Here is a 27,545-nt window from a genome sequence, read left to right as displayed (position 1 = left end):
GTTTTAGAAAATATTACACAAGGGAAAGTTTTGTATTGTGATGCTTTTGGCAACATATATGACTGGAAGTGCATTTTTTGCTTTCAAGTAAATCCTAATTGTTGATCAGTGGCCTTATTCTTTCCACAAAGAGTTTTGCGGAATTCTATGTGGCGAGCTTGCTGATGATAGTGTTTTAAATAAGAGTGCTCTTAAATGCACTATGTCTGCATTATGGATTGTAAAGGGTTGAATGTGTGTTGACAATCTTTATATCAGTTTCAATTTTTTAAGGTCTGACTGAACATTTGTGTACCAGAAAAAGAATGAGGTTACTAATAATATAATATGCTAAGTCATTACACACATCATGAAGGGCAATGGTCCTAATACACTTCCCTGGGGCACACCGGATGTTAAATCCACATCTGTTGATGAATCATGACCCAGAATAACATGCTGTATCTTCCCTACCAAGGACTCCTCAGTTAAGTCAAATATTTATTTTAATACACACACTTCATGACACCCTTTCATTCATAAGCATTCATGTGGTATAGAGCCAAATGCTTTTCAGAAATGAAGAAATACAGCAGATATCACAACTGCCTTGATCAATGGCTTATGGGATATTGTATCCATGGTTTTCTGGTTGTATAACCAAAGGTGCTTTGTACCAAGTGTGTATCAGCTTATTCTGCTCATAATATTAAATGTCATTTTTAATTCAGTCTCATTTAATCTTGCAGGACATATAAATTGAATACAGTATGTACTAGAATTTGTTGTATTTTCGCACAATCTCTTTTATGTTATTTCTTCTATTAATGGCACAATCCTGAAATTTGCAGCAGATGACACATATCTAAAATAATACTGTGACATGTAAAATTGCAAGTTTGTTTCATATTAGAGATGCAGACATGCAGAACTGGATGGTACTGAAATCTCAAACTAAATCAAGAAAAGTCACTAGTAAATGTCAAAATTGCATAAACTTTGATAAGTTTCAATTTTGAAGTCCAAAGCTAAAATCAAAAACTTTTAAATGAACTCAGTCATTTGACTGATTGGATGTTGTCCTGTCTCTTTTCCTTTTCCTTCCAAGTTTGTTGTTGTTGTTGTGGTCTTCAGTCCTGAGACTGGTTGGATGCAGCTCTCCATGCTACTCTATCTAATGCAAGTTTCTTCATGTCCCAGTACCTACTACAACCTACATCCTTCTGAATCTGCTTAGTGTAGTCATCTCTTGGTCTCCCTCTATGATGTTTACCCTCCACGCTGCCCTCCAATTCTAAATTGGTGATCCCTTGATGCCTCAGAACATGCCCTACCAACCGATCCCTTCTTCTGGTCAAGTTGTGCCACAAACTTCTCTCCAATCCTATTCAATACTTCCTCATTAGTTATGTGGTCTACCCATCTAATCTTCAGCATTCTTCTGTAGCACCACATTTCGAAAGATTCTATTCTCTTCTTGTCCAAACTAGTTATCGTCCATGTTTCACTTCCATACATGGCTACACTCCATACAAATACTTTCAGAAGTGACTTCCTGACACTTAAATCTATACTCGATGTTAACAAATTTCTCTTCTTCAGAAACGCTTTCCTTGCCTTTGCCAGTCTACATTTTATATCCTCTCTACTTCAACCATCATCAGTTATTTTGCTCTCCAAATAGCAAAACTCCTTTACTACTTTAAGCGTCTCATTTCCTAATCTAATTCCCTCAGCATCACTCGACTTAATTCTACTACATTCCATTATCCTCATTTTGCTTTTGTTGATGTTGATCTCATATCTTCCTTTCAAGACACTGTCCATTCTGTTCAACTGCTCTTCCAAGTCCTTTGCTGTCTCTGACAGAATTACAATGTCATCGGCGAACCTCAAAGTTTTTATTTCTTCTCCATGGATTTTAATACCTACTTCTAACTTTTCTTTCATTTCCTTTACTGTTTGCTCAATATACAGATTGAATAACATCGGTGAGAGGCTACAATCCTGTCTCACTCCCTTCCCAACCACTGCTTCCCTTTCATGTCCCTCGTCTCTTATAACTGCCATCTGGTTTCTGTACAAATTGTAAATAGCCTTTCGCTCCCTGTATTTTACCCCTGCCACCTTTAGAATTTGAAAGAGAGTATTCCAATCAACATTGTCAAAAGATTTCTCTAAGTCTACAAATGCTAGAAACGTAGGTTTGCCCTTCCTTAATCTAGCTTCTAAGGTAAGTCGTAGGGTCAGTATTGCCTCACGTGTTGCAACATTTCTACGGAATCCAAATTGATCTTCCCCGAGGTTGGCTTCTACTAGTTTTTCCATTCATCTGTAGAGAATTCTTGTTAGTATTTTGCAGCTGTGACTTATTAAACTGATAGTTTGGTAATTTTCACATCTGTCAACACCTGCTTTCTTTGGGATTGGAACTATTATATTCTTCTTCAAGTATGAAGGTATTTCGCCTGTCTCATACATCTTGCTCACCAGATGGTAGAGTATTGTCAGGACTGGCTCTCCCACGGCCGTCAGGAGTTCCAATGGAATGTTGTCTACTCCGGGGGCGTTGTTTTGACTCAGGTCTTTCAGTGCTCTGTCAAACTCTTCACGCAGTATCATATCTCTCATTTCATCTTCATCTACATCCTCTTCCATTTCCATAATATTATCCTCAAGTACATCGCCCTTGTATAGACCCTCTATATGCTCCTTCCACCTTTCTGCTTTCCCTTCTTTGCTTAGAACTGGGTTTCCATCTGAGCTCTTGATGTTCATAGAAGTGGTTCTCTTATTTCCAAAGGTCTCTTTAATTTTCCTGTAGGCAGTATCTACCTTAACCCTAGTGAGATAAGCCTCTACATCCTTACATTTGTCCTCTAGCCATCCCTGCTTAGCCATTTTGCACTTCCTGTCGATCTCATTTTTGAGACGTCTGTATTCCTTTTTGCCTGCTTCATTTACTGCATTTTTATATTTTCTCCTTTCATCAATTAAATTCAATATTTCTCCTGTTACCCAAGGATTTCTACTAGCCCTCGTCTTTTTACCTACTTTATCCTCTGCTGCCTTCACTACTTCATCCCCGAGAGCTACCCATTCATCTTCTACTGTATTTCTTTCCCCCATTCCTGTCAGTTGTTCCCTTATGCTCTCCCTGAAACTCTGTACAACCTCTGGTTCTTTCAGTTTATCCAGGTCCCATCTCCTTAAATTCCCACCTTTTTACAGTTTCTTTAGTTTTTATCTACAGGTCATAACCAGTAGATTGTGGTCAGAGTACACATCTGCCCCTGGAAATGTCTTACAATTTAAAACCTGGTTTCTAAATCTCTGTCATACCATTATATAATCTATCTGAAACCTGTCAGCATCTCCAGGCTTCTTCCATGTATACAGCCTTCTTTTATGAGTCTTGAACCAAGTGTTAGCTATGATTAAGTTGTGCTCTGTGCAAAATTCTACCAGGCAGCTTCCTCTTTCATTTATTTGCCCCAGTCCATATTCACCTACTACGTTTCCTTCTCTCCCTTTTCCTACTACCGAATTCCAGTCACCCATTACTAATAAATTTTCGTAACCCTTCACTATCAGAATAATTTCTTTTATTTGATCATACATTTCTTCAATTTCTTCGTCATCTGCAGAGCTAGTTGGCATATAAACCTGTACTACTGTAGTAGGTGTGGGCTTCGTATCTATCTTGGCCACAATAATACGATCACTATGCTGTTTGTAGTAGCTTACCCACATTCCTATTTTCCTATTCATTATTAAACCTACTCCTGCATGACCCCTATTTGATTTTGTGTTTATAACCCTGTAGTCACCTGACCAAAAGTCTTGTTCCTCCTGCCACCGAACTTCACTAATTCCCACTATATCTAACTTTAACCTATCCATTTCCCTTTTTAAATTTTCTAACCTACCTGCCCAATTAAGGGATCTGACATTCCACACTCCGATACATAGAACACCAGTTTTCTTTCTCCTGATAACGACATCCTCTTGAGTAGTCCCCGCCCGGAGATCCAAATGGGGGACTATTTTACCTCCGGAATATTTTACCCAAGAGGATGCCATCATCATTTAATCATACAGTAAAGCTGCATGCCTACGGGAAAAATTACGGCTGTAGTTTCCCTTTGCTTTCAGCCGTTCGCAGTACCAGCACAGCAAGGCCGTTTTGGTTATTGTTACAAGGCCAGATCAGTCAATCATCCAGACTGTTGCCCCTGCAACTACTGAAAAGGCTGCTGCCCCTCTTCAGGAACCACACGTTTGTCTGGCCTCTCAACAGATACCCCTCCATTGTGGTTGCACCTACGGTATGGCTATCTGTATCGCTGAGGCACGCAAGGCTCCCCACCAATGGCAAGGTCCATGTTTCATGGGGGGAGGCTTTCCAAGTTTATGAGAGCAAAATTCAGATAGAATCATAGAGTTTGCAGCAGTCTTCTGTGCACAATCAGCTATCTTACTTTAAGCACCCTTCTTCTTCTTCATTAACTCTGAATTCTCTGTAAATCTGACAACAGTCTTCATGATGGATTTCTGTCCTTTGCCAAAGTATTATACTTCACTTGTTATGATTTATATTATGTTTACTTAATAAAAATTAAATCAAAATAGCTAAAATATGTTTTGCATTCCACCTGATGATATTGAGCATTTGTGTGGTGTTTGAGGATGTCTGTATGTATAGCTCAGTTACTGACAGTAGTTCATTAAAACAAAAACTCATTCTATAAAAGTTGAACCCATTTAACAATGCATTGCTTATACTGAGATGTACACAAAACTCCCTCTGTTTCTCTTTATTATTTATATAAAGCAAAGTACAAGCAAGTGTTTTTCTGTCAATCATTTGGTAGGCATAGCATGAACAAGAGGCTTGCATACGAATATCTGTTACAAAATCTCTGCAGCAAATGACACACTGTCCTTCCAGGTAAACACTTCTGTCTAGCTTCAGTCATGAGGCCCATCAATTTGAACTCAATAGCTAAGTCAGTCGTGCACTATAACCTATGTTTATGTGAAACAAAGTTGCTAAGATGAACAGATGGCATCACAAACTGGACCAGTTACACAAAATGACATTGGGTAATGCACTATTATAGTGCCAGTTCAGCAAAAATTAATTCTGAAAAATCTAGTTATAGTTTTCTTGGCATCTGATGCATGCCGAAGATGATACATTATCAAAATTAGACTATAGAATGGGTGTTGAACAAAAGAGGCCCATGGCTTGACCAAGATAATACTAGGCAAGCACGCTACACATTGAGCTAAACAATATAAAAATCACCTTGATACAGTTCAAAAGTGTGCTAATTGGAGAAGATATGCAATATGGATTGATATTTGTTAAACAATAAGAATAAGATCAAGCAAAGAAACATAAATGACTGCACAAAGACAACATATTTACTGCTTTGACTGAGGAGGCAACAAAGTATTCTACAAAGCACTCTGGTTTTATCTGGTCATATGTGGAATTATAAATTTCTGTAACCACAAAGATCATGGTAATAATAATAATTTTTTAATGATATGATTCCAATATCTGTTTCGATGTAGAACATCAAACATTCATACCCTAAAGTAGCAGTTCAACAATAAAATTCACATTTTTAAAATTTACAAATAGATTACCTGGAAAACTTGTTGTCCACTGTGGATTTGAGAAAACAGGGGGCTGTTCTGTAATAGTTATGATCTTGATGTGCAATGTTATATTTCTTGATTGCACTGGAACTCCACCATCCATTGCTGTCAGTTGTAACTGAAATGTTATAAAATGTACTTCATAAAAATAAATTTTGGTGAAGAAAACAGTTACTTGTTATGGTGACTAACACATGAAAAAAGCTTGAGAAGCTCATGTGTTGTTACAATTAAAAACTATTAAGAAGATATCTCTTTATTGTTACTTACAACAACTGAAGCGCTGTTTCAGTTTCGAAAGTATTTGTGTAGTTATTGTGAAAAATAAATTTATGTGCTGGTCTTACTAAACAAGAATGGAAGCCACGTTTTTAAAATGACAACTTTTTATCATGCAACTGTACTTAAAAGTCACATGCTCTCTGATTCTCTGTAAATTAACTACTAAGATGGCTCACTGAGATTTCTCACTTATAATTTAGTTTTTAATATGTTTGTAATACCTGAGACTTTGATTTAGCAGCTATCAACAATCACAATATAATCCATACAGAGTAAAAAGTGTAAAACAGTTCTCAACTAGGAAGCTGGTTTGAGCTCCACAGTGCTTTATTGGGTACAGTTCTATTTTAAATGTTGTGCCCTGCATTCCCTTCACCTTTGTTACTGTGTTATTCATCCAGTTATGTAGGGATCCACAGCTATTCATGGAGTCAGAATCACAAAAGAACTTATCATTTTCATCTTAAAAACTCATTTCTGGTCTAAATTAAGCAATAAATTACAGAAAAAAATTATAGGACTAACATATTATTGAAAGCCACACTTTAGATTTGTAATTCAGCTGATCAGAGTTTTCAACACAGAGACTTCTACTAACTTCAGATGGCTCAAAATCAATTGCTTTCATCTAACTGTTAACTGAATCACTAACTCATGGCTTCTTTCCAGAGAGATTGAAAGATTCCGATGTTAAATCCATCTTTAAGAAAGGTGATAATACAAATGTCAATGACTAGCAATCTGTTTCATTGCTGATATCAATTTCCAAAATCTTTGGGAAGGTGATATGTTCTAGAATAGTATCTCACCTTAGCAACAGTAAAATCCTCAGAAAACCACAGTTCGTGTTTCAGAAGAGTTGCTCTACTGAGACAGTCATTTACAAGTTCACTCAACAAATTTTACAAGCATTAAATAATAAAACAACACCAGTAGATATTTTCTGCAACCTATCTAAGGTGTTTGTATATTCTCCTAAATAAATTGTAGTCTTATGGGTTTGATGGTTCAGCCAACCAATGGATTTTGTCATATCTAATGAAAATAATGCAAAGAATTGTACTTAGTAATTCAACCAATACACCCTGGTGATGTAATTCTGAATGGGGATTTAAAAAAAATCATGACTGGGGTTCCCCATCATTCAACCATAGGTCCACTATTGTTCCTCATATAAGTTAACAATCTTCCATCTAAAATACAAGAAGCACTATTCGTTCTTTTTGCATACAACATTAGTATTGTAAATATCCCAAGAAAACATACAAAAACAGAAGAATTGGTGAAAAATGTTTTTAAAAGCATCATTGATTAGTTTTCCGCAAATGCTCTCATTCCAGTTTTAAAAAGACACAACACATTCAGTTTTGCACATTTAGGGCCACTATACTAATAAGTGTAACACATGATGTGAAAATAATAAATAGGATGGACACTTCAAAATTCTTAGGTGTCCATGTTGATGTGACTTTAAACTGGACTAACTCATCTTTAAGAAAGAAAGTCCTCATTGCTCAAAATTCTGCTGTAGGTATAATGTGTGGTGCCCACATATGATCATCTTGCAGACATCTGTTTAAGGATATGTATATCCATCCTTCTGACAGAAAATCTGAGGGACTTTGGCTGTTCACTTATGTAATAAAATTGAGTACATACAACCATACTTTCAAAGTTATTTATTGTATGACTACCACTTTCAGTGATTCAATACACCATCTTCAGGCCTTAACTGACACTGAGGGCATTAACTCTAATTGTATACACAATGTCATAAGTGGCCAACATCTATGAACTGGTTTCAAAAAAATCATTCAAATGGCTCTGAGCACTATGGAACTTAACATCTATGGCCATCAGTCCCCTAGAACTTAGAACTACTTAAACCTAACTAACCTAAGGACATCACACAACACCCAGCCATCACGAGGCAGAGAAAATCCCTGACCCCGCCGGGAATTGAACCCGGGAACCTGGGCGTGGGAAGCGAGAACGCTACCGCACAACCACAAGATGCGGGCGAACTGGTTTCTATAGACCTGTAGAAATGGTGTTACTTCAGTTAAGACCTGAAGACAGCAAGTTATATCAACAAAACTGGCAGCCATATAACAAATAACATAAAAAAGAGGCTACAGGTGTTCCATTTTAATACATCTGTTTAAGGAATAAAGGAGATGACTGACCAAAAGGCAGAAGTGTTGCATTGTCTACAAGTACACAAATGTAAGGTAGAGAGCATGGCTAGATTTTGGAATGCACTCCCTTTTTGAGGCTTGTAGGAAAAACATGCACACAAACACACACACACTTACTCACATGCACCCACCTGTCTCCCTATATTGAGATCAGTCTAATGTAGCTCTTTCCTAGCCTACAGTGAGTGTACTGGGGTGAGGTGGTGATGTGGGGTGGGGTGGGATAAAAGATGGAAATAGGTGGGAGGCACAGAGGAATTGGGGGCAAGCATCTAGCAGATCATGGGAGACTGGGGAGCTGTCTGTGGGCTAGCTAGGGGTACAGGTAGAGTGGACAGGTAGTAGATGGCAGGCACATGGTTTCATGCACTAGGGAACGCGACAACAGCACACAGCCAGCTGATGAGGGTAAATACATTTGGCAGGGGTACTGGGCAGGGGATGATTTGTGGACACACACACACACACACACACACACACACACACACACACACACACACACACACAGGCACATGCACATGCACATGCACGCACACACAAACACACACTATTGTGTGAGGGTTGGGCAGTGGGTTATCTTATGTTTATACCAGGAAATTTACAGGAGTGAACAGCGTGCTGTAAGCATAGCTCCCATCTGTGCAGCTCAGAAAAGCTGGTGGTGGGCGGAGGTTACAGATGGCACTGGTTGTGAAGCAGCCATTGATATCCCACATGTAGTGGTTTGCTGTATGTTGTGCCGCTGGGTGGTCCACCTTGTTTTTGACAACAGTTTTGCAGTGGCCATTCATTCTAGTTGACTGCTGGTTGATTGTCATACCAATGTAAACTGCTGTGCAGTGGTTGCAGCAGAGCTGGTATGTAACATGGCTGCTTTCACAGGTGGCCTGGCCTCTGATGGTATGGGATAAGCCTGTTACAGGATAGGAGTAGGTGGCATTAGGTGGGTGGGCTAGGCAAGTCTTTCATCTGGACCTTCCATAATGGTATGACTCCTATGCAGAGGATATGGGGTGGGATTGGTGTATTGGTGGACTAGGATGTTGTGGAGGTGGGGTCAGTAGCAGAACACCACTCTGAGAGAGGTTGGATTTATCATGGACAGGATGTCGTTCATTTCAGGGCATGTTGATGAACAATCAAGGCCCTCATGAATGGCGTGGTTTAGTCTTTCCAACCTGGGGTGGTGTTGGGTGAGAAGGGGGCTGCTTCTTTGTAGTTGGTTCTTGGGATAGATGTGAGGATCAGGTGTGCATGAGGATTTGACATGGGAGATCTGTCTATGAATTAAGTCTGGAAGGTATTGCCTGTCTGTGAAGGCCTTTGTGTGGCATTCAGAATACTGGGCAATAGAGTTCTTATCACTGCAGATGCATCTACCACAATTTGCCAGACAGCAAGTGAGGGATTTTTTGGTGTGCAAGGAGTGGCAGTTGTCTGAGAGCAGGTACTATTGGTGATGGTGTATAATGTTCTATGGGGTTTTACTCATTGTAGCTGGCAATCTGTTGCAGCAGAAGTCCTGGCAACACAAACACAAGTAGTCACAAGTTTGTTTGAATAGTGGTTTTGGGGACAGGGAGTCATAGAGATGCTGACAGAAATGAACTTGGAGACACTTGAAGACAGATGCAAACTATCTCAAGAAAATCTGCTTACAAACTTTCATGAACCAGCTTTAAATGAAGAATTTAGGGGCACACTGCAACTGCCTATGCATAGCTTTCATAGGAATCACTAGAACAAGATGTGACTAACTACAATGTGCACAGAGCCTTAACAAGTAGAACAATGGGAAGTATCCTCTGCCATACACTTCACAGTCATTTGCAAAGAATGGTTGTAGATGTTGATTGTAGATATAGACATGGCCAACTGCAGCGTACGGAAGTGAATTCTGCAGTACATGCAGTATGCTTCTCTGTTTGAATGACCCTAAAGAGTTGAACAAGCTAGTGCAACACTATGAAAATCACTTAAAAACAAATGAAAATTGTTTAGAAAAGTGAAGTGTTTTCATAGAAAACTGTAACTGTCACTGTAAGCTTTTTATAATGAAGATGTTTTTTATAGCCAACCAGCCCTTACTTCTCAAATACACCTAGTATATACATTAACACTGACCTACAGGATTCCCTCTGTCATGTATGATATTTAATTTGTACATTGGCTGACTGACAGATCCAGATCTGTCACATGTTATCATCACATCCATAACCCACATAACTGCCTACATCCAAATACAAACTTAATTACCAAGTCACTTAATTAACACCTTCCATGTGATGGATCCTATCATTAAAAATCATTATGGCATGTAGAAGCAGTTAAACAACTCTGCAATTGAAAATGTAAACTGCTTAGTGAAAATTAATCACAGCAGTCATTCAAGAAACAAAGCCTAAAACTTTCTATGTTCCAATGTTAGAGTATGTGATTACAAAAGTTTCTGCAAAAGATTTCCACTTAGAATATATTAGAGTAAAACTGGACAAAGGAAAATTCATTTTCTCAATTGAAATAATCAGTTCATTGTAAATTGTAGATATATTTCAGAATTAATGACATGTTTTAGTTAGGTTAATTTTTGTGTACTTTTATGTGTCCCTTGAAAATACTGATCAGTTTAATACAAAAACAGTATCTACTTGAGAAATGAGGAATCAGGGAAGGGCTATGTATTAAGTTTGAAACATGCATCTATTAATATAAAATGAGGAACATTTAAGAAATTATCTTTTATGGAAATGATGTGTGTAGTCATAGATAACCTTCACAAGTTTCATGCCCATTTGAGTTTTGTTACTGCATTATTGTTCTTCAGCAGTCAAATATTTTGTGTACATTTAATTTAATTTCTATAGCAATTACTGTGTCTGTAAAAAAAACTTACCTCAAAGCTTGTGTTTTTGGGGAAGTCAGAAAGTGGCTGTAGGAGTAAGAGTTGGAATTTATTTTTATCCTTACTGTCACCTATTGTAAAGATATCTTCAGCCCCACCTGCAATTTAAAGCAACACTTGTAAGCTTGAAAAACATATAGTAAAATGACTTAAGTACCTAAACTATGTTAAAGAATAAACTATTCCATGTTTAAGGGTATGTATGAATATGACAAATTACTGTTTGTATATTTCTTTTGAATGATTGCCAATGTAATTTTGGCATAACAGTGTTATTATCTTTGGAATTTAATAAAAAATAAGATTGTTACTCTAATGTTGCTGTGATTCAGTTTTCATTGCGTGCAAGAGAAAAAAATAAATGGATGGAACGATCCACATTAAACTGTGTCCTTAATGAACCAAGTGTGCAACAAATTGAAAACCCCAGTGTGATTGGCAAGCCACCATTTGTGATGCAGTTTTTGACAAAGTTTTCAATGTGACATTTTTAGCTTGAATTTGTCTTATACTGAGTTTAAATACAACAAAGAAAAGGGGGGAGGGAGAGGGAGAGAGAGAGAGAGAGAGAGAGAGAGAGAGAGAGAGAGAGAGAGAGAGAGAGAGAGAGAGAGAGAGTTTTTTTTAATATGGTCAAAATTAATTCTTTCACAGGAGAATATTTATTGTTCACATCACTTGTAACTATATTCCACAAATTATCAACAAATTTTGGCTCCAGCTGAGAGAGCAAGTAGTTAAATTTAGTCACCTCTGTAGCCATACCAGTAGTACTCAAAGTATTTTAGTTATATCTGATAGTCAAAATGCACTCTGCTGAGGATGTTCAAACTGCATTAGTTCAGTCCATTCCATCAAGACTGTCATCCCTGTCAGTTCAAGATCTTCTCTTCAGAATTGGAGAATTAGAAAATGAGATTAAGATGCTTTGAAAACCAAGCAGGCAAAGATCATGCAGTAGAAATAGAAACAGAACAAAATTTAATGAAAACTGTAAAAACTGTTGTCATGTTTTAAATTTAGCACACAGTGCAGGCTATAAAAATTTGTCCAGCCTTGCCTATGGTAAAGAAATGAAAACTAGAAGGAGTCCACACAACAGCTGCTGAGTGTCCTACCCCAGTACCCACATCAAGGTGCCAATACTGCCTAATTGTTAAATATTGAAATTATCGAAGAAATTTTCTTGTAGATAGTGGTGCAAGTTCATCTGTCATGGCAGTTTCAAAAGGCAAGAAAATTAAACCTTCTAACCTCAATATCTATGCTGCAAATGAGTCAGAGATAAGATTTGCTGCTCAAAGCCATTAACCACTGACATAGGGCTCAGCTGCAATTTTGAATGACCAGTTATTGTAGCAGTCTATTAAAATGTATATTGGGAGCTAATTTCCTTCATCATTAGAGTTTACTTGTTGATCTCAAAAATAAAAAGTTGATAGGCAGCAGCACCAAATTAAAAATTTCAGCATAAGTAACTGCTGTGAATACTGAAGACTAAGTAAGCTCACTCTATGCAACATGCTAGTTTCCCAAAATTTTGATGTTCCCTGAACTAACAAAAGCATCCATATTACCTATGGTAATAAAGTGTAAAGAGCAGCATTATATCACTATGTCTAGTAGCTGATCAGTATACAACACAGTAGTGCTTGTAGATTGGACCCACATAAGTTGAAAACCAGTAACAAAGAATTTCAGTTTCTGTCAAATAATGGTATTACATGTCCATCACAATCCATTACACCAAATGGTCATCAACAAGTTTGTGGAGATTATCACTGTCTGAATGAGAGGACTCACCCAGCTCAGTACCCAGTTGCATGAATTGATGACGCTTCAAAATAAAAAGATATTCTAAAAGCTTATTACCAAATTCCACTGGCTGAAGAAAATAAACCATAATCAGAAATTATCACACCTTTTGGTCTTTAGAAATTTAATTATACGCCCTTCTGCCTTCACAATGCATCTAGCACTTTTCAGTGGTTTATAAATGGAATTGTAAGAGAACTAGATTTCTGATATTTTAGTAGCATCTGAATCTCCATAGTAATATGTTGAATATCTAAATTTACTCTTTTTATCGTTTGATAACTATGGTCTCATAATAAATAATGGAAAATCAGCATTTGGTATGAAAAAACTAACATTCTTAGAACACTTTATTACACCTGCAGTAACAAAGCCAGATTCAGAAAGGGTTGCAGCAGTAACAAACTACAAGTGACCCAAAACAGTTCTTGAATTTAGAGCATTCTTAGGGGTTATCAACTTCTGTTGTTAGTTTCAGGGACATGCTGTTGAAAACCAAGCCCAGCTAAATGAATACCTAAAAGGCACAACTAAAAGTGAGCAAAGGCATCCTGCCGGGACACAAGTAACAATTGCTCGGTTGTAAAAATGCAAAGAAATCTGAGAAATGCCATGCTTTTGACATTTCGTAGTTTGTAGAAGCAACTTACATTATCTGGTGGTGCATTAGACATTACAGCAAGTACTGCATTGCAATAGTGGCAAGATAAACAGCAGAGACTTTTTTTCTTATCTTTTTTTTTTTTTTTTCAAAACAGTTCACAGTGTCTCAGAAGTATTCCACACATGACAAAGAGCTGCTCAGTATACACATGGCTGTCAAATATTTCGATTATGTTGTAAGGAAGAGACTTCATTATTTATACCAACCATGCTTCTCTAACATATGCATTTAAGCAAAAGAATGCAAAAGCAACACCAATCCAATTATGTTATCTCCAGTATATTTTGCAATTTACTACTTATCTGTGCCATGTATCAGGTAAAGAAAATGTTGTTGGTCATAACGTATCAAGACTTGAAGAATTAGTTCCAGTTAACTATGAAAATATAGCCCAAGCGCAAGAAGATAATGAACTTCATCAGCTACAGTCAAGCTGTGTTGTGTCACTTAAATTAAAATACCATTTGACACATGAAGGAAAGCAACTGCATTGTGATGTGTCATAAACAATTATTCACCCATATACAGGGTGTACATAAAGTCCAGGAACACTTTCAATTATTTATTGCACAAGAACCAAACATTGTATAGATATCAAAGGTATGTCATTTTGAAAAGAAACCATGAAAGTTTTTTTTTCATGTATACTGTCACAGCTTAGTTTGGTAATTTGTTGATAGTCAGTGCTAGTTGCAAACATGGGGAGTTCAGGTGAGGAGCAAGCTCTCTGTGTGTTGGAGTTCGACAAAAACAAGCATGCTACAGCTGTTCAATGGATGTTTAGAACCAAGTAGGGTAAGAAGCCACCAACAAGGAAGGCCATTTACCACTGGCACAACAAATTAGTTACAAAGGGTGGCTTTTGGCCAGTAAAGAGAAGCAGATTTTCCAATGTGAGTGAAGTGAATGTGGAGTGTATAGGAGAGACACTCATAAGGAGTCCAAGGAAATTGCTGTGTTGTGCATCCCGTGAACTTGAAATGGCTCCAATGACAGTGTGGAAAGTCCTGCGAAAGAAGCTGTCTATGAAACTTTTCAAATTGTAGCTAGTGCAGAAGATCAGTGATTATGACAAAGACAAGCATTTTGAGTTTCGTTTGCGGTTGCAACAGTTGAATGAGGATGGCGATGACATTGTTGATTGCTTAATTTTTAGTAACGCAGCCACTTTTCACACTAACAGGGCAGTGAACAGGCATAACTGTCAAATCTGGGGTACAAAGCATCCATACAAATGCATTGAATTAAGTGTGATTCCCCAAAGGTAAATGTCGAAAACTGTATGGTCCATTCTTCTTCACTGAGAGCATAGTCACTGGCTATTTCTACTTGGACTTGTTGCAGCAATGGCTGATGCTTCATATGCAATTGGACTCTCCATTCATCTTTAAGCAGGATCGGGTTCCACCCCATTTTTATCATGAAGTTTGTGGGTACCAGAACATGGAGCTGCCACATCGATGGATTGGCTATGCTACAGAAGGGGACAGCTGTTTCATGAAACGGTGCCATACTGGGATGGGTATGGCAAGAATTGGATTACTGTCTTGATGTCAGCCAGGTCACTCATGGTTTGAATATTGAATATTTGTGAAAAAAAAGAAAAGTAAAGAAAAACCCTTCAGTTTCTCTTCAAAATGCAATATCAATGGCATCTGTACAATGTTTAATTCTTGTGCTATAAATAATTGAAAGTGTTCCCAGACTTTATGTACAGCCGTATTGCTGAACCATTTAGATACCTCATTCCCCAACACTATCGTCTGGGCATTAAGACAATTGTAAATATGATCTTATGATAGTTTGTCTGGATCAATATAATAAAGGATGTTCAAAATTGGGCTTCAATGCTTGTAAGAAAAACAAAATAACATGTCATGTTCCAGCATCTTTAAGACATTTTCTTGGTAAAGAGGAATACTTCAAAATAACTTTCCTTGACTTGACAGGAGTAGTGCCTTTTTCTAATGAGTATACTTCTTGGTTAACATGTGTTGCCAGATTTAAAAACAGGACCGAAGTAGTACCTTTTCAAGGCGTAGAAGCAGAAGCAGTAGCACGAGCATTTTTCAGCTCTTGAATCATTAGATTTGAAATGCCATACCAAATAGTGACTGAAAGACAGTTTAACTCTGAGCTATTCCAAACACTATTAAAAACATGTGGCTGTAACCAAACCTAAACTATAGCACATCATCCTCAAACAAATGGAAAAATTAAAAATTTCATCACACACTTCAAGCAGCCACACATGCCCATGTTACTACCAAATAAGCTCAATCAATATCTGTAATCTTTTTTTGTCTTTGATTCTCCATCAGAGAGAACAGTAATGCTACAATTCCAGAAATGGTTTATGGCTCACTCATCAGGATACCAAGGGACTTTTTTTCAAGAGTATGGCACAAAAATCGATACAGACTTACCTCAATTTGCTTTGCAACTGAAACAGCAAATGAATCACCTGAACTCTGTACAATATCCCCAAAAGAAAAGAAAAAAAAAACATTCATATGCAAGTATGTCAGCAACTTAACAAATGTTTGTAAGGGCTGACTGAGTGACAAGACATTAGAGCACCCATATATAGGCCTATGCAAAGTATTTGACAATTCCCCAAAATGTTCCAGACAAAATGAATGACCAGGTAAGGAATGTCTCTATCAATTGATTGCAACAAATATATCTGATGGATGAAATGACAAAGAGCCTGAAGACATTCCAGTTGAATCATCACCTCTGGACAAACAACCAAACTCTACAGAGAGGGTGGAAAACCAAAAAGAACAACAAGCTCTGTGCTATTGAGAGGGAGACAATGTGGAAGCATGAGAAATTGTTATTTGTATGTCTCTGTAGAATGTTTGCCATGATAAGCTTAGCTTAATAGCATTATTATCTTTAGGATTTAACAAGAAAAGGAGGTTGAAACTTTGTTGTTGTAATTCAGTCTTAATTGTGTGTGAGACAAAAAAATAAATAAATGAAAAGGATAATGTTAAATTGAGTCCTTTAGGAACTTAGGGTGCGACAGGAATTTATGCAAAAATAACTATAATCTTTTATGTAATGAACAGTCTCTAGACATCAAGGCCAGTCTCTTGATATACAACAATATAATGATATTAGCTCCTGTCAATACAACACAGCATGACAGTTACAACATTATACATTCTGGTTTACATCATCTTGGACATTCAAAAATAGTTGTAACTAAAATTTTTTATGTTCACATGAACCATTTATTAAACAAATGAATACTGATTATATTATAATTATTCCCTGCCAATAATTTTTCACTTTTGCTACCACTGTGGCAACTACAAACCATTCTTTGGGGGCATTACACTTCCACTGCAAGAACTTCATCATTGGTGGTGAATTTCTTAGCCTGTGTGCCCACTTTTATTTTGTCAAATAGGGCATAGTCACTAAGATCCATATCTGGTGAATACAGAGGATGTGGCAGCACAGTAAACTCTAGTTCACTCATACTGTGGCAATAGCTGTGGCTGTGCCTCGCCACGCTGGAGCAGAAGACCATGGCCCCATTTTCTGTGGAAACATTGTTGAATGGTTCAGTTAAGTTGGTGCAATGAAATGGAGCACCCAGCTCCCATTCACTCAACAGACTGGAAGAGCCATGACTCATTGGCAGTGACCAGAGGTTCATTGAACTCTGTTGGGTCCACACATTGCTGTTGCACCAACTGTTGGGATATCTCCACACACTTCCATTTCTGTGCAGTGGAGACAGAATGGGGCATTCATTATGCACACACCTTTTTCATCTTGTCTTGTTGATGTCCACCAGCGTACTCACAAGCCAGAGCACCTGGCTGTCTAGCCTTGCCCATTCATCCTGGGAGGTTTACTAGTTATCAGGCACTCCAATGTTAGATGTGATATGGAACCCCTTAGGCAGGAAGCATTCAGGGCCAGAAAGAGAGCCAATGTCCATTTAGGATGTCTGCTTGGAAAGGGGGGGGGGGGGCAGCAAGTTGTGGCTAATGTCGGCACCAGTGACGTCTGTCACTTGGGTTCTGAGGCCATTCTCAGTTCATACAGGGAGCTGGCAAAAGCTGCTGTCTTCAGGCATCAAGCACAAGCAGAGCTTGCAATTTGCAGTATTGTTTCTAGAGTTGACTGAGGTCCTCTGGTTTGGAGCTGAGTAGAGAGTCTCAGCCAGAGGCTTTGTCAGCTCTGTGGTGGTCTGGACCGTAGGTTTCTGGACCTGTATTATTGGTTGGGAAATGGTAGGACTCCTGTTGATAAATCAGGGGTGCACACAAAGGAAGCAGCTACTTGGGTAACAGAGTACTTGTGGAGTACAGATGGAGATTCTTTAGTCTAAGTGGTAAATGGAGATTCTGTGACAAACATTCACCAGATGACTTGCAGATAGTGAAATCAGATTGCGTTCAGAATAAAGACACATTGATTGTCAAAATGTCATCAGTAAACTATCGCAGTATTTGTAACAATGTTTCTAAAAGAACTGTCCACCAGGAGACTTCTCACACTTGAATTACTCTCCGGGCTGAGAGCTGACTGCAACCAGAAATAGAAAGCTTTGGGATATTTAGTGATTCATGGAGTCCAGGTGAAATCAACTTAATTGTTGGATGTTTTTACTGGTCACCCAATTCACTGTGACAGTTTTAGTCACTGAAAGAAAGTCCAAAGTCAGTAGTGTAGAAATATTCAAAACAAGCAATATTAGTTGTAGGTGACTTTAACCTTCTGAGTATATGTCTATGGATTCATTGCAGGGAGTACATACAGACAGTCTTCTTTTGAACGTGTTTTTCAAAACCTGTCTGCAGCATCTAGTTCAACAGCCCACACACAATGGAAATATTTTAGACCTTGTAGCAACAAACAGGCATGCATGATCTGAACGATGAATCAGTATAGAGACAAGGATTAGTGTCCACGATGTCTTCATAGTGACTTTGGTAGTTAAATTTAATAAATCAACCAAGAAGTCTAGGAGAGTGTTTTTGCTAGAAAGAGCTGTTAACATCACATTTAGACAATTAATTAGTTCCAGTGTGATGGACATAGAGAAATTATGGGGCAAACTTAAAACAGATTGTAAATCATACTCTACTGAAGCATGTGCAATGTAAGTAGATTAAGGACGGAAATTCTCACAACAGCTCAACTTGAAAAATGCTGAGAACATAAAGGCTGTTGCACCCTCAGTTCAAAAGAGGACACACAAATGAAGACAGTCATAACTTAATAGAAATTCATCCACCCATAAAAGTATCTATACGCAAGCTGACAACAACAGTCAAGATGGCAGCAAGTAAAAGTGCAATGTTTCTTAGTCCATGTAAAAACCCTAATTTAGACAATGACCAGTGTAGAAAATGCGAAAAAGTGTTAAAAACTGGCATCAGGTGCATGGAATGCAAACATTTTCCCCATTTCCAATGTGCTAAAATTGATCCATCAGTGAAACAAAGCAACAAGTTCATGACAAGCTGGAACTGTATTATTCAATGCTGCCTCAAAGATGAAAGGAAAATAAGAAACGGGAAAAATTGTGACTGTTAGTGCCAATTTTCTTTTGAATATCAGTGTCTAAAGGCTGAGGTAACTGCAAAAAGCTGGCAGTAACAAATTCAGAAAACAAGCCCTAACGTTATGTGCTAACCTAAGTGAACGTGAACAAATAGTCCAAGATAACAAAAGTGAAATGTGTGAAAGTGTATGGAAGAGACCGGTCCAAGAAAACAATTAAAGAAATGAGGTAAATCAGAAACACAAGAAGGGACGGGGTCTAATATATGGAGACAGTCACAGTCGTGGAATAGCACAAAACATTGCAAGTATCAAGGACGACATTACAATTGTGGCTCACATTCAACCGGGAGCTTGTCTTTCTGCTGTGGTGAAGCTGGGTGTGCAGATGATTGTGTCATAATCATGTTAAGTACAAATGATGTAGCAAAAACCCAAGCAAATGACGCTATCAGGCACATGGAAGTGGCACTCGGTAAGTTGATTGACACTAAAGTAATTATCATTAATATTAGGCACAGACACAAGTAATTTCCAAAAATTATTGTCTATCAAAATTGCATGGTCAAAACGATACATATCAAACATGCAATCACAAAACGATCATGCGACTCTGGTGGCGGGCGTTATGAGTATGGTTATGGTGGCCACTACAGCAACAACAAAAGAAGAGCATTACAAAAATACTTGTAATTGCAAAGGAGATGACTTACTCTGCTCATCGTTGGTGTTGTCATCATGGAAAAGTCCCTTACAGTGGCCTGGTTGGATAATTTGGAAGAGTCAAACCATGTTTCTTTCTGATACTTGTTCATTTTCCGCATTGTCCTAAATGAAATTGTAGTATTTCAGCATCAAAATTGTTCTTACGAAATTTTACACACTTCACACCACCACAGTCTACACGTGTGTCCATCCTCTCCTCATCCAGTAGTACTCCATATTCGCAACATGAAGTCGAACAATTTTATGCGTTGGATAACTATGGAATTACATATTTCCATGTGAGAGGATCTGCCAAAGAAATGTCAAGAACACCAGACATCCCACTAACTAGGTTTTCCTAGCTCACAAATAATTTACGAAGATATGTAATTTAGGGCAACTAAGGGATGATGGAAAACAGATCAAAATGACAATAAAAAATAATTGATCATAACGCCCGCTACGAGAGTCGCATGATCGACTTACAATCGCACTTTCGATGTGAATCATTTGGACCACATGACTTTGATAGGCATTAGGCAATCATTCTTGGAGATTACCAAGACACGATCTAATCGAACAATCTGTAGTGAACTTTGAAATGCACAAGACATATGATAGACTTAAAACAATGTGTAATAAATTTCACAACGTGTTCCTGGCAAATGTGAGCAATCAGGACAGAGACATGTACACAACTCATGGTATGCGCATGAATAAAAGAGGCAAAAAGACTGCCAGAAAATAACCTGTCAATGAAATTAGATGAAATTCTCCAGAAAGTTGTGTACATAGGTGCATTGCCATGGAATGGCATAACCCACCAAATCAGAATCTGCCACACAACAGCCACTGCAAGCAAGCCTGGGAAACTTGTAAAGGCTGTTTGACAGTTTGTTAGCCCAAAAACATACTGTATAATCCAACAGGAAAAACTCAGACTTAATGCCATACACCAGAATTTTGGTAGTCTTAAAAAGAAGCAAAATGATCTGGATATTATTACATGTCTTGGTAAACCTGATATTTTAGTCATAAATGAACATTGGTACACGGTAGACCTAATTAGCATTAGTCAACCACTCTACATGAAATTTTGTACTGCCTTTAGTAATAAATACAAATCTGGAGGTGACATAGCAATCTTCACTGTTAAAGTAAGTAATTACAGTATTATTGATGTAAGGGTGTCCTGCATAGAAGGAATCCCAGAATATGCTACAATAAATATAAAATGGAGTGGAGAAAATATAACAATTATCAGTGTGTACAGGTGACATGGGGCATGTACGGAATTCCCTCTCCTTCCCTCTTTCCTGAAGAAGCAACCGTTGGTTGCAAAAGTTAGAATTTTGTGTGTATGTTTGTGTTTGTTTGTGCGTCTATTGACCTGCCAGTGCTTTTGTTTGATAAGTCCCATCATCTTTGTTTTTAGATATATTTTTCCCAATATATTAAAAACAAAGATTCCAAGACTTACCAAGTGGGAAAGCGCCGGTAGATAGGCACAATAAATAAAACACACAAACACACACACACACACACACATATCTTTGCCTTTACAAATGTCTGCTTGTGTCTGTGTATGTGCGGATGGATATGTGTGTGTGTGTGTGTGCGTGCGAGTGTACACCTGTCCTTTTTCCCCCTAAGGGAAGTCTTTCCACTCCCGGGATTGGAATGACTCCTTACCCTCTCCCTTAAAACCCACATCCTTTCGTCTTTCCCTTTCCTACCCTCTTTCCTGAAGAAGCAACCATCGGTTGCGAAAGCTAGTAATTCTGTGTGTGTGTGTGTGTGTGTGTGTGTGTGTGTGTGTGTGTGTGTGTGTGTGTGTGTTTTGTTCATTGTGCATGTCTGCTGGCGCTTTCCCGCTTGGTAAGTCTTGGAATCTTTGTTTTTAATATATTTTTCCCATGTGGAAGTTTCTTTCTGTTTTATAGAATCTGTTGTATGAACTGTGATTTAGTGATACTTACAGAACTTACTGACAACACCTTAACACAATGTTAACTAGGAGTTCTTTAGCAACTTGACCAAATCTTTAGCCAGGAGAAAAATTATTTAGTAATTACTCAGTGTAATAAAATAAGATTATCATTTTCATTTACAAATTAGTTAAATACCAACCCACTGAATAACACTGCGAACGCCACAATACTATCACTCAGCAAGATGTGTAGAGGTTTATAATTTAAATGAGGTAGTTGTCCAGGAATCTAACGGTCATAAACTTAATGTTATCGCATGTCCTCCTATTGCTACCCAAAATAATGGTCATTTAAATTTCTTCCAACATAATGGTTGGAACATGCTATATCTGGACAGAGTGTCCTCACACTAGCAAGCAAATAGTGATATCAGCAATGAAGGTATGTATAGTAGTAGTTTATGAGTAGTGAAATGATTATTACCATATTTATTTTACATGTCAGTTATAGAACTGAAATGTGACTGATTAAAGTAACCATACCTCCTTCTTGAATTCTTCCTAGCAAATAACATATTTTGCAAGTAAAAGTGGAAATACTGTTTCAGTGATAAATAGTAACACTAATAACAGTATAATAATATTAGTGAGTGTGCTATTAATGCAGTGAAATTTAGGCTACTTGTGGCAGGAAAGTTAATCAAATTATAATAATTTGACAGTAACAACAGCCACATCAGCATGAACAGAGTTTACCTTGTCCATCATTTCATGTATCTCTCTAAAAGAACAATAAAGAGGGGGAGAGACAGAGAGAGAGAGGGACGAGGGGATTGGAGGACTTTGTTTGTTCAAAAACACAGTACTGTATGTCATTATTCATGATCCACATGTTATTGTAAATAAAGAGGATCTCCAACATAAGAAGAAATATGCATGATGAAACACACTTTTCAGTTCAAAATACGTATATTATTAATGCAGATTTTAGAAACACAGAAATAAGTTACCTGTGACAGTAACTGTCACCTGTCCATTTCCAGTTGATGGATCATCCTCATCTGTGACTTCAAAATCTGGTAATGGTTGATTTTGCCAGTCATAAAGTCGGCTTCCAACACGTTGTGTCTGCAATGAAAAGAGAGTATTGGACTGGCTGGCAATAAAACATTATTGTTACCTTTCAATAATGCAAGCTCATAAAGCTATGTGCAGATATATTATCTGATCAAAAGTATCTAGACACTGCTGTGTGATGTGGAACTGACTTCTAGGTGTCGTGAGAGCACCTCTCACTAGTATAAAACAAGGCAGTGTTGTATTGTCAGTAGAGAAACAGTAATGGGAGAGTTGTTGATTAGGAGTGCTCAGTGACTTTGAACTGGAACTATTAATTGGATATCACTTAGGTAACAAATCTATTGGTGGCATTTCACCCTTTCTAAAGCTACCTAATTTGACTGTTGGTGATGTGACTACACAGTGGAAATGCAAAAGAACAACCACAGCTACACCAAAGCTAAGCAGACCTCATGTGGTAATGGACAGGGATGGTCGAGCATTGTGGAGTGTGGTTGTAAAAAATCACCTGAAATCAGAAGAAGGAATCACTTATCAATTTTTAAGTCTACCAGCAATCTAGCTAGTGTACAGTGATTGTAAATAGGGAGTTGAAGGAATGAGGTACAATGCACAAGCAGCTCCTTGTGAACAAGACGTTTCTGTAGTCAACGCTAAGTGACACTTAAGATGGTGTATAGAGTGATGCCACTACACAGTGCATGGCTGACAAAGAGTGATGAATGATACTATACCTTGTGGCAATCTGATGGAATTGTTTGGGTTTGGCAAAAGCCTAAAGAATGTTAGCTGCCATCTTTTGTAGTACCTACAGGAAAGTAGAAAGGAGGTGGTGTCATAGTATGGGGGTATTTTTTGTGGTTAGGTTCTGGTTTCCTTATTGCACTTCAGAAAATCATAGGTGCAGAAGGATAGGAACATATTTTACAGCACTGTGTACTGTGTACAGTAAATGAATAGTTTAGCTGTTTTTATCAGCATGACAATGCACCAGTCATAAATCGTCATCTGTGAGGCAATGGTTTATGGAAAATAACATTCCTGAAATGGAAAGACAGACACCTCATTGAAAATGCCTCCAGCAGAGTTCAAGCCATCATAAAAGACAGCAATATTTAAAAAAAAGTGATACTCAATATACTACCGAGGAGCAATACCACGTTAAATGTCACAGGCCAAATACTTTTTGAAAAATTAAAATATAAAATAAGAAAACAATTTTTCTTTTCTTTTTGGTAACATGCTTTTCAAAAGACAACAAGAAGACTGTTACTATGATGAATGAAATCCACAGCTACAACACTCTTGAAACAGGAGTGATAGATGTCCTGAGTTGTCAGCTTTTTTTTAAAAAATTTTAATTTGAATGTTGGAATCGATGTGTGTGACTGTCAGGTTATGACTGCTACAATTATTTCTTAGTTTGTATCAGTGTCACTTTAAACTGAGCAAATCTTAAATGTACTGAAAGGGAACAAATCATTTGACAAAATAGAATGGAAAATCCATACATAACTTCAGGAGGGGAAATTCCAACTCAGGCTCATGCCAACAGATACAGAATCAGCAAGTACTTAGAGTTTTTCTCCTGAAAGTATGTATTACCCAACCATGTTGCTTTACAATGGTACACAATATAAAATTGTGGAGTGATATCATGTTAGTAGACGCTGTAATGTACAATTTTATGCCAGTAAATGTTTAAGCACTGCCCTAATCTGTATGTTTGTTAATGATTTTTTTTTGTATCTACTCATACCTTTGTATATTCCTAACATTATTAAAAAGGAAAAAATCTCTTAATGTTCTGCAAAATTGTTTCATTCTGTCGTGAACTGACTTTCGGCTTCTTCGAACATCTTATGAATGCTGCAAGGACAGATAAACAAGATGTGCAACACAGATATTATTTGTATACAAGATACAAAACTGACAGAATGTTTATGTATGAAAATATTACACTTTCTTGGTCACATAGAAATAATTACAATAACTAAAAAAGGGAGTAAATAAAATTTTTATGTGTAGGTTCATTTAACAACAGGTGAGAAAGAAGACGGATTTACAGCTTTTATAATGAAAACATAATTTGACAAAGGGGAAAAGGAAAATTGAGTCTAATCATTTAGTACTAGACTGGCACTCTATGTCATGTGCTAGTTAATTTCCAGTATTTCCGGTAGGGTCATCTTCATGATTTTTTTTTTTTTTTTAACAGAATGTAATACTTCACATTCTACATCACCTGAATACTTTTCTTCTAATGTAGCTTGAATCTTTCTTCCTTAATCTGCAGCGTCTCTCCTTTTTAAGGAGCATAATTACCACAGCTCTGCCTGACAGACCAATATAAAGTATTTCACACTGCTTGCAAGTGATTTAATACACACCACTGTATGCCAAGAGTTACAGTTTGTCTTTACTATCAAATAAAAATTTTTGATATGCTATTGGTCAAATGGTCAAATGGCTCTGAGCACTATGGGACTTAACATCTATGGTCATCAATCTAAGCTATTGGTATTATAAAATGAAGGTCTGTAGTCCTGAGACTTTAACTTTTTGCAAGGTTGTCTGAAATTTTGCCAGTATATGGGATTTTGCACCCAACTTTGTAACTACTGAAAGATGATGTTGGCTAATTATATGCCTTTTCTCTTTTCCTTAATGTATTACCCATCAGTTCAGAGCTATAGGAATTGCTGGAAGCAATATGTTTGATGGTCTGCTGTTCTGTTTGAAAGGCTGAGTCAGATATGGGAAGGATATGAGGCTATGCCTGACTGAATGGAAGGCTGCATGTTTATGACTGTGTGGATACTGGGAGCTTGCAGGGATTACTGTATTATTAGCTGTTCATTTCTATAAATGTTAAATAAGTGTCTTCTTGTATTAATATCTAAATTTATAGATGAGCCTCTCAGCTCCATTGTAAACTGCATTTTCTTATGTTGCAAGTTTAAGTTCTGTAGTAATGTATCAAACTGTCTAGCAGTACTGGTCACAAACACAGTACACCATTGACATATTTAAATCAGCATTTTATTTTTCAGTTCAATGGCTCTCTTTGTAAGAAAATTTGTTCAAAATTGTCCGTGTAAATTTCAGATAGTATAGGACTAAGAGATGAACACATAGTTAGGACATCAGACTTATTTTAAAATTAAGTAACTCTGCTTCAAGCACAGTTTCAAAACAAGTACTATAGTCAGCTTGGTAGCACAAACAGAAAATTCAGTTAATTTTATTCTTAATAAGTGCTGCCCCCCCCAAAAAAGTACACTTGGAAAGATGACGTCAAATTTGATTTGATAATGGCATATACATCTTAGGAGATAGTAGATGTACTGATAATGGTTTGAGTGTTGTCTACCAACAGACAGTGTAGTGGCATAGCTACCAGAGTGCCATCTGTGTCTCCCTTTAACAGGGAATGGTCACAGCCAGAAGGCTCAGTGTAGTGGAAACAAGTGAAGCAAGCAGGCAACCATGCCATGTAGATGCACTTGTGCTTTCTACAGCCAACAAAGCAAGTTTGAAAGAGTCAAATTATGACCTTCCAAGTGGTGGGATGGTCCTTTTGGAATTGCCATAAAAATTGTACATGCTGCACCAGTTGTGCAACAATGCTGGTATCAGTGGCCACCTGAACATTCATACATCCATAAACAAGGTTCTGGATGTCCATGTAGCATAGACATCCACCAGGCTTGTTGTATTGTAGGAGAACATTGGTAGAATGTACAGCTACCATCGCACAGGTAAGAGGGCTTGTGAGCCAGATCTTACAATACAAGCAATACACTACTGGCAAGCATGATGCTAACTGATCTTTCAGTCATGTCACAGCATTAGTGATATCAGATGAACACTTTGAAAATCAAATGGTGCAAGCTCGTCTTCAGTGATGAAAGCAGATTCCACCTGAATAAAAGTGATGGTTGTCTGTATGTATAACATAGACCTGGTGAACGCTGTCTCGTAGAGTGCATTCACCCAAGACACACTGCCCTCACCACATGCTTTATGGTCTATGGTGTGATAAGCTACAACTAGCATTCATCTTTGGTGTTTCTCAAGGGATGTTAATCAGTGCTTGGTATGTGCAGAATATTGTTAGACCTGTTCTTCTGCAGTTCCTATAACAGGAAGGATAATGCTCACTCACACATTGTCCGTGAAACTCAATATCTTCTGCAAGACTTGCACCAACTTCCCTGGCCTGCATGATCTCTGGACTTGTCTGCAATCAAGCATGTGTGAGATACTATGGGACGAGAAGTGACTCTTGTGACTTGGTCATCCAACAACTCACATGGAACTACGTGAACAGGTCAAGCATGCAGTGCATAACATATCTCAGGACAGTATTTCCCATCTGTAAAATTGGCTGGATGGCAGAGTCAGTTTCTACATTGCTGGGCAATGGAGGCTACATCATGTACTATGATGGGTAAACACCCAAGGCATGGTTCGATACCTGGTGGCTCAGATCCACTTCTGCTCTTGATCTCTAAATGTAATCACTTCATGTACTCGGTAAGCACTGTTACAACAGTAATCTTGAGTGAACTGGAAACCTCTAAAAGGGAGCACTATTTTTTTCCTGGCAGTGTAGTGTAACTAACTCAATTTGTCCCACACTGGACATCTGTAAGTAGATGCACTTTAATAATAATGAAATTATTGTGCTTCAAAACGAGCAGTTTTTTTTTTAATGAGATTTTTTTATATACTGATGAAAGATTACCAGATTTCCAGCTGTTTGGTAGTAATAAGATACTGCAA

At 37.7% G+C, this 27,545-nt stretch overlaps 1 protein-coding gene across 2 annotated transcripts in view; it reads right to left on the bottom strand.

The window, feature by feature from the left end:
- Positions 1 to 27,545, bottom strand: part of LOC126278373 (cadherin-23-like) — a 520,639-nt gene that overhangs the window by 96,666 nt on the left and 396,428 nt on the right. For both annotated transcript variants that reach the window (XM_049978447.1, XM_049978446.1), the window contains exons 22-24: positions 22,688 to 22,805; positions 11,023 to 11,129; positions 5,638 to 5,767 (exon numbers count right to left, since the gene is read on the bottom strand). In XM_049978447.1, the coding sequence (XP_049834404.1) occupies positions 5,638 to 5,767; positions 11,023 to 11,129; positions 22,688 to 22,805 (355 nt within the window). The remainder of the gene's footprint in view (positions 1 to 5,637; positions 5,768 to 11,022; positions 11,130 to 22,687; positions 22,806 to 27,545) is intronic.

This window comes from Schistocerca gregaria, chromosome 6 (assembly GCF_023897955.1).
Source record: "Schistocerca gregaria isolate iqSchGreg1 chromosome 6, iqSchGreg1.2, whole genome shotgun sequence".
Lineage (NCBI taxonomy): Eukaryota > Metazoa > Arthropoda > Insecta > Orthoptera > Acrididae > Schistocerca > Schistocerca gregaria.
This window is presented reverse-complemented; position numbering and strand designations above follow the sequence as displayed.